Here is an 8,294-nt window from a genome sequence, read left to right on the forward strand (position 1 = left end):
GCTCTTCTCAGTGGTGCCAAGTAATAGGACAAGAGTCAGAAAGCAGAAACTGATGCACGGGAAGTTCCACCTGTGTTACAGTGGGGATACTGTAACACGCATATCAAACAAGGAGTCCCGTGGAAAAGAAATATATATGGACAGATTCTTGATAGATGTTTCAGAGATGTTTATTTCTCCAGCCGCATGGCCGGGATCTGCCGAGGAACTGTTACAATCACCGGACCCGAGGGTCCTTCCCGCGCAGGGAAACACAGAACAACCAATGGGGAACGAGGCTGACCAGGGGCGAGGGAAACCCCGTCTCTGTCCCAGGGCCCCTCTCCCAGGGCTACATGGCAGGGGGAGGAGACCCTGACACACCTGAATATGAATAACTTCTTTACTGTGCAGGTGATGGGGCACTGGAACAGATTGTCCAGAGAGGTTGTGGAGTCTCCCTCACTGGAGATATTCAAGAACCATCTGGATGTAATTCTGTGCAACGTGCTCTAGGATGACCCTGCTTGAGCAGGGAGGTTGGACCAGATGACCCACTGTGATCCCTTCCAACCTGACACATTCTGTGATTCTGTGTCTTAAATTGCTTTCTCATACCTCTACCAGGAATTATTCTTTGTAGAGGCAGATGTCTCTGATATCAGATGTCCTCAAGGTTAAAAAGTATTTTAAGAAGTAATGAAAATGGGAATGTATCTGATTATTGCTGATTTGACACCTTATCTTAGATTTCAAGTAATGCTTTTTTTTTTTTTTTTTTTTTTTTTAAGAGTGGTATTTAAATTGTGATAGTTTTAAATATCTGAAGACACTTCTACAAATATTTATGGTGTTCTGGTGATTCAGTAAAAGCAGCACAGTTGTAAACAAACCTATGCTTTTAATCCTTAACTAAATTGGATTACAATGAGATTTTGTCCAAAGGTTCTTCAGAGGAGTTGACATTGTACACAACTTGCGGTTTGATAACACAGTTGCCTAAGTGTTTGTTAATTAATAAGCTCAAAACTTCAGCTTCATGGATGCCAGGCACAAAGTCACATGCCTTTTTTTAAGGCATATAAAAACATGACAATATATTACAGTATAAACAGTCTTGTTAAGTATACTTTGGTCAACGGAACAGTATAATGGAAGCAAATTCTACTCTGGTGTTGATGTTCTCATTGAATAATTTTCTTCCTCTTCTTCCCTCCCAGCTGCATGGAACAACTTCACTACAGACCAGTTAAGATTGTCTTGAATTTGCTGTATAGGAGACTTGACTTTTGATTTGTGGGCTTGGACTTTTTCTGAACTAAGCAGTTGGATAATACTGAAGTGACAGTTTCTTCCATGTGTTTTGCAAGACACAATAGGCATCATGTAACAGGCTCAGCAAATCATTTACTGATTTTGGAGAGTTTTGGGTTCACTATGTTCTAAATGGTTTTTCATTGTGATGTCCTTGGGCATTTTATCATGAGCTTTGGGAAATATAATTTATATTTTTCAGTTGATAAACTTACAGTTGATGTAGGACAGAGGTCTGCTTGGTTGATTGATCTATCTTGAACAGTAACATAATAAATTAACTTCATTGTATTGGATGTCACTCCTGTATTTCAGAGCTTTCAGCCAGCACAGCTGCCTTTGCTAAAAGCGCTGCCATGTTAGGTAATTCTGAGGACCACACTGCTCTATCTAGAGCTTTGTCTCAACTTGCAGAGGTTGAGGAGAAGATAGATCAGTTGCATCAAGAACAAGTTTTTGCTGATTTTTATGTCTTCTCAGAACTACTCGGTGACTACATTCGTCTTATTGCTGCAGTAAAAGTAAGTGCTGCTAGGAAAAATGTATAATTTCTGTGTTTAGTGTCACACTTTGCAGTTTGTATATTTAAGGTAAATGACCAAGTTGGATGGGGCTTTGAGCAACCTGATCTAATGGAAGGTGTCCCTGCCCATGGCAGGGGGGTTGCAACTAGATGATCTTTAAGGTTCCTTCCAACCCAAACCATTCTACGATTCTATGAATGTTTGTATGCATTTGCACACTTCATTATGCAGTTAAGACTTCCGGAGTTTTTGCTTGAAATTCCAATCAAGTAAAATGAATAAATCCACGATCAGTTATTCCCATGTTAAAAATTGTTGTGACAAAAAATGGGCATGGATTAATAGGATCCAGACAGAATCGAAATGGTGAATATCTTCTAATTAGATTAATGTTAATACCATACTAGTTAGCATGCTGTACATGTTTTTTTCAAGCTACTGATTTTTACACTATGCTCATAAAATGTTTTCAAGAACATAATTTGGCTATATTAGATAACCAATATTTTCAGTAAATAAGCAACAAATATTGCTTGAAGATTTACATCTAATTAAATAAAGAATTCAATTTTGGTGTACAGTATAATTAGATTTTGACATGGGGAGGGGTTGCATTGGGTTTATGTGGCAAGGTTTTGGTAGCAGGGGACTACAGGGGTGACCTCTGTGAGAAGAGACCAGGCACAGCTGGTTCCAGACAGCTCCCCAATGGACCCACCATTGGTCAAAATAAAGCCAACCAGCAAAGTTGGTGGTACCTTTGTGAAAACACATTTAAAAAAGGACAAATTGTTGTTCAGCAGTATGTGCGTGTGAGGAGGAAGTGTAAGAAACAATCCTGCAGACACCAAGGTCAGAGAAGAAGGAGAGGGAGGAGGTGCTCCAGGTGCTTGCAGGTATTTCCCTGCAGCCTGTGGAAAGGACCACTCCTGAGCAAGTGGATATGCCCTGAAGAAAGCTTCAGTCCCGGAGAACCCACATGGGAGTAGGCTCCTGACAGGAACTGTGACCTGTGGAGAGGAGCCCACGCAGGAGCGGTCCTTGAAGGACTGCAGCCTGGGGGAAGGACTCATGCTGGAACAGGGAAAAAGTGTGAGGAGGAAGGAGTGTCAGAGAGGAACTATTGTGAACTGACTGCACATCATCTTTCCTGTGTTGCTCAGGCAGGGGGAGGTAAAGGAGTTGGGAATGTAGGAGTGAAGTTGAGCCTGGGAAGAAGGAGGGAGGGGAGAGGTGTTTTAGTTTTTGCCTTTGTTTCTCATCATTCTATTCTGGTTTTAATTGTCAGTAAAATAATCTTCCCCAAGTTGAGTCAGTTTTGCCTGTGATGGTAATTGGTAAGTGATCTCCCTGTCTTTATACTGACTTGTGAGCTTCTTTTCATCTTATTTTCTCCCCCTGTCCTGTTGAGGAGAGGGAATGAGAGAGCAGCTGTGGGTGAGAGTCTGGCAGCCAGCCAAGTGTCAATCCAGGGATGTCTTAGAATTTTATCCAGAAATATCTTTGAACTTGTCAAACTGTTGGGAAAATATTTTTATATTTTATATATATCCACTTGCATTATGTATATAGTTATAGTCTATCAAATACATAATATATAAAAAATGTATACTTTGATTCTACTACCTCCATCCATTGTTAACAAAAATGTACTGCCAGTTATGCATATAGTCAATGAAAAGGTTTGCTAGAATCTGTATTTAGAGAAGCATTTGGGTATTATAGCATTTTACAGTGGTTGCTTTGGTAGGATTGTGATGGGACAAGGAAAAAAATGGTTTGGAGCATCAAGGGGTCTGTTCTAAAGAGGCTTCTTGAATACCCTCTTTTATTTTTAGATGGTATTTAGCTGTGCAAGGATGATGTCAAATTAAATCTAAGACACAGTGAAGTTTCTTTTGAGTATACTTGTTCCAGTTTTATCCAGAAATAACTTTTTCTAATAGGAATATAGACAGCTTTAACAATTGCAACTGCTTAATAAATGCCCATACTTACAGGGAGTGTTTGATCATCGAATGAAATCCTGGCAGAAATGGCAAGATGCTCAGGTCACTTTACAAAAAAAACGTGAAGCTGAAGCAAAGCTCCAACTTGCCAACAGACCTGATAAACTGCAGCAAGCTAAAGATGATATAAAAGAGGTAATGTTGTCAAGTACTAATATTATTCTGTCAGCCAAACTTTTTTTATTGATTCTTTCCCCATTACTGTACTATTTTATACAATTTTTTTTTCAAATCACATATTAACTATTTTCCATATTTACTGACATTGTTAAATGGAATTTCTTTAAAATATGAGATGGGTATAATTGTTACCCATTCTGAGATATGTAAGGCAGTCAAATACTGTCCCTAAAGAGTCTGGGAGATGGGAAGAGGGGAACATGAGCAAGTTTAAAAATGATTTTAACTGTTGAAGATGACTTGGATAGTCAGAAGAACATCTCTTGGTTTCTAAAGCTAAAATCTACCTAAAAGGATTAACAGAGAACTGTTCTTATGTTTTGCTTGTGTATATATTTAACTTTTTAAAAATACACATATATTATAATTTCAGTAAAAATCCAAAATGTTGAAGTTTCATAGATTATACATTTTTTTTAACATGCTTCACTAAGGAGATTGAAGAGGTAGGACAGCTTAATTATTTAACATTATTGTATTCTAGTTATCAACCACTATTTTCTCATTAAATAATGGAGAACATCACTGCAGACTTCAATCTCTTATGCACTTTATTTTGTTTGGTTGCCTCATTCTTCACTAACTCAAGTTGCTTTGTTCTTTCTGCACTTCAATATATTTTACATACGGTGTTGAAGTTGCTCATTAACGTGGCTTTCTTATTTTCTTTAAAAACGCCCTTGTTGACTAGGAAAAAAAGTTACTCTTTTGTGACCACATTCTTGCTGGTTGACTCTCTTGACGTCATCCATCCACCATACAGAAGTGAGCTGGAACTCATTGGCAAAACCAATTCCTGACTCTTTGGAGCAGTAGGGAATACTAAATGACCCTTTATCGTCCTTAATATAAAAAGAATTAAAGATTTTGTTCTTGAAGGATTTTTTTCCTACGTTATTGTGTGTTTAGAGAAGCTTGTTAAGTAAACCCAGAATTTGAATATGCTGGCAGAAAATTATTGCTTCCACCGAAATATATTCAGAGTTGCTGAATTCTTTAATAGTAGTCCTTTTGACAAAGATATTGAAAAGTGGAAGCCTATCCAGCTTGAGCTTCATCTGTGATTCAGTTCCTTTGTGCAGATAAAAGGTACAAGAGTAGTCCTCAAAACAGCATATAAAACAAGGGGGTGATTTTTCCTTGTCAGAAACTGTAAGATGGCAAAATCTCTGAAGTCTTGGGCACCTCTAAGATGCTGTAATACGAAGGCACAAGCTATTTTAAAGCAGTCTTAATCTCTCTTTCCTAGACTGAATTTTATATAGTTTTAGTTATTAGCTAACTCTCTAGGCTGTGCACATATTAATGTTTCCCTGAAGCACATCGTGTTATGACTTATTGCATAGCTCCATAAATGTACATCTGAAAAGACATTAAGAGAATTTTGAATAAATAGACTAAATACATAAATATCTCAAGATATTTATTTGAATAGATGTTCATTACATATCACAACAGTAAGACAGCACGGCACCACAAAATGCTCTTGTGATTAAATAGCACCACTAGATTGCTAGCAGGAATATATTATATTGGTGCATGTTGCTTCCTGGCTGCATTTTCTTTGAGGAAGATAGCTGTTACCAGATCTATTAGCTCCCATAATTCAGTTAGTATATTAACAGATACAGTTTCATTTTTATAATTTCTGTTAGCATGTATATGTCTGAAGTGTCAGGATGATAGCTTTTTTCATAATATACTTACACAGATGGTTTAAATTTAGCAATATAATAGTTACATAAAGGCAGGAGCAAAGGAAGGTCTAGTAATAATAAGATAATACAGCTGGTGATGCTTTCTTAATTGTGTAGCTGGATGTCTTTTGACATAAAATAAGGATAAACATGACCAAGTGTTGTGTTTTGTAGTGTTGATATTAATGCCTTGTTCCCAGTATGGCAAAACCCTACAAGCAACTTCACTTCCTCTGAATTTTCCTTCTGTGTTCTTACCTGCATTTCTTTCTTCTTTTTTTTTTAATTCCTGCTGTCGCTTAAACAATTCCCACTGAGCAAGAGAGTTTGTGTTTTGGCTTGCCTAAACAACATACATTCTGACCAATAAACACATCCCTGTTAGCTTGTCATCTGCAGGAGAAATATGGCAAAAATGACCATTTACTTGACCATAGGTGGGGATGAAGATTTAATAACCTCTTATGTAAATAGGAAGGTACAGACAACTATTTTTGAGACTTTTTCACATTTGATAGAACAGGTAAGAAAGCTTAAAGGTTTAGGTTCCTTTCATAGCAGTGCTTGTAAAAGGAATAGCTAATAAAGATTTAGAGATCCTTTTCACTAAGGAGTCTTTAAATTTCTTGTTTCTTAATAATGCTAATAACAATATTAAGATATTTTTATATTTGGTATGCAGATAATATTACCTGATATATAATTGTTTTAACTGATCAGATGGCATTCTTCTCTATAAATTGTTTTTAAATTATTGTACTGAGACTTTCCCTTAAGTATGTAAAAAAAAATCAATGCTTTTAAATTATTGAATTACTATCCCTAATATACTAAAAAAAAAGTTCAGATACCGATAGACTGAACATTGAATGCTGTCTTATTTCTGCATATTTTTCCTTTGCCAGTGGGAGACAAAAGTTCAACAAGGGGAAAAAGATTTTGAACAGATCTCCAAAACCATTCGTGAGGAAGTGAAAAGATTTGAGGCATGTATAATTTTGTCCAAATAAATTATAGTTTTGCTTTAGATAATATTGATGCAAACTTGGTTAAGAGGTTAATCTGCCATAATTATTTACTTTATTAACAGAGGGAACGATTGAAAGACTTTAAAACTGTTATTATCAAGTACCTGGAATCATTAGTGCAAACACAACAGCAGGTAAGAAATTTTAAAATTTTTGTACAAGTTAATATGTTCCATATTAGGTTAGTTAAAAAAGGCAGGCTTTAAGTATAGCATTTTCTAAAACATGGAGAACTAACTCTAGTCTGTAATCTATTGCAGGAGAACATAGTGATTGCTATTTCCCAGCTATTACTGTTCTTACTTGCAGAGCCCTAATTCAGGGAGATGGGAAGGGAGGGGAGGGTCTATTCAAGTAATACTTTTACTTGTAGATTGGAGTAAAATTCATTAAATACATGCTTAGGCTTACTGAAGAGACTTGAATACTCAAATCTTTATCTGCTTAAAAAAAAAAATACTGAATATTGTACAGCAATAAAACAGCCTTTGGTGACTTGGAAGTAGGCCTGGTTTCCAAACTAATGCCCTTTTTTTTCAATCTGGGAATATAGCCCTCCAGCTTTGATTAATAAAAATAAAATAATTAAAGAAACCCCAAACACCTTTAGAGGTAAGAATGGCAAACTCGCCATGCAAACAAATTCTGTATAGCTATATTCTGTACTCAGTGGGTAAGAATAACTCTGTTTGCATGAGCAGATGAGCAGATTTGTGTGTTTATTACTTGTGTTTTTCTTGCATAATATAATAATGGGAATGGATAATTAATGAATGGACAATGGATAAACATCTGTGTTCTTATTTTGTCCAGTGAAGACAAAGTCATTACAAGAGGAGGAGTATGTGTGGGTTTTTCCAATATTCAGTACTTAAAGTAAGGTAGCTTTTTTTCCTTCTCTACAAGCTAATAAAATACTGGGAGGCATTCCTACCTGAAGCTAAATCCATCGCCTAAAAGAAGACTATTCCAAATAGCAAGAGACTCTGGCTGTTTCTCCTGAATAAAAACTAAATTCCACACTGAAATCACTTCAAAATAATTCAAATAAACCACTATATATTTTATGAATTAACACATAGTGGTTTTATATACCACAGCATTTTATTAATAAACTGCATGTTGTGACCCTCTTTGAAGTAGACTGTGGCATGATGTTCTGCAATACATTGCTGAATTGAACACTATTGCATCGTAATACTTGCACCAAAAGCAGATTTATTCTTTACAATACAATGTTCAGTAGTATGCTGACCTGATCTTTGAAACAAAATTAATTGCATTGATTAATGTTCACCTACACATTCCTGTACAAAATCATATTTCTGTGATTATGGTAATAAAGAAATGTATCTTGTGAAACATTAAACTTTTATTTTGTTTCTCTAGATATTTGCTAGCATTCTTAAATGTAGCATTTATAACAGATTGAGATTTTATCAAAGGCAGCAACACATAGAGTTATAGAATGGTTTGGGTTACAAAGAATCTTTTAGACATCACCTAGTGTCATAGTTTAAGCCCAGCTGGATAAGTACTGTTACCAAAAATCAGTAAAAATAA

The 8,294-nt window shown here is 36.1% G+C and overlaps 1 protein-coding gene across 4 annotated transcripts in view; it reads left to right on the forward strand.

Annotated features, from left to right (window-relative positions):
• Positions 1-8,035, forward strand: part of LOC138102902 (sorting nexin-2-like) — a 173,330-nt gene extending 165,295 nt beyond the window's left edge. For all 4 annotated transcript variants that reach the window (XM_069000689.1, XM_069000690.1, XM_069000692.1 and 1 more), the window contains 5 exons: positions 1,609-1,814; positions 3,818-3,961; positions 6,609-6,689; positions 6,794-6,865; positions 7,638-8,035. In XM_069000689.1, coding sequence (XP_068856790.1) covers positions 1,609-1,814; positions 3,818-3,961; positions 6,609-6,689; positions 6,794-6,865; positions 7,638-7,688 — 554 coding nt within the window. In that variant the 3' untranslated portion in view covers positions 7,689-8,035. The remainder of the gene's footprint in view (positions 1-1,608; positions 1,815-3,817; positions 3,962-6,608; positions 6,690-6,793; positions 6,866-7,637) is intronic.
• The last annotated feature ends 259 nt before the right edge of the window (positions 8,036-8,294 follow it).

This window comes from Aphelocoma coerulescens (genome assembly GCF_041296385.1).
Source record: "Aphelocoma coerulescens isolate FSJ_1873_10779 chromosome W unlocalized genomic scaffold, UR_Acoe_1.0 ChrW_unloc_scaf_4, whole genome shotgun sequence".
Classification (NCBI taxonomy): Eukaryota; Metazoa; Chordata; class Aves; order Passeriformes; family Corvidae; genus Aphelocoma; species Aphelocoma coerulescens.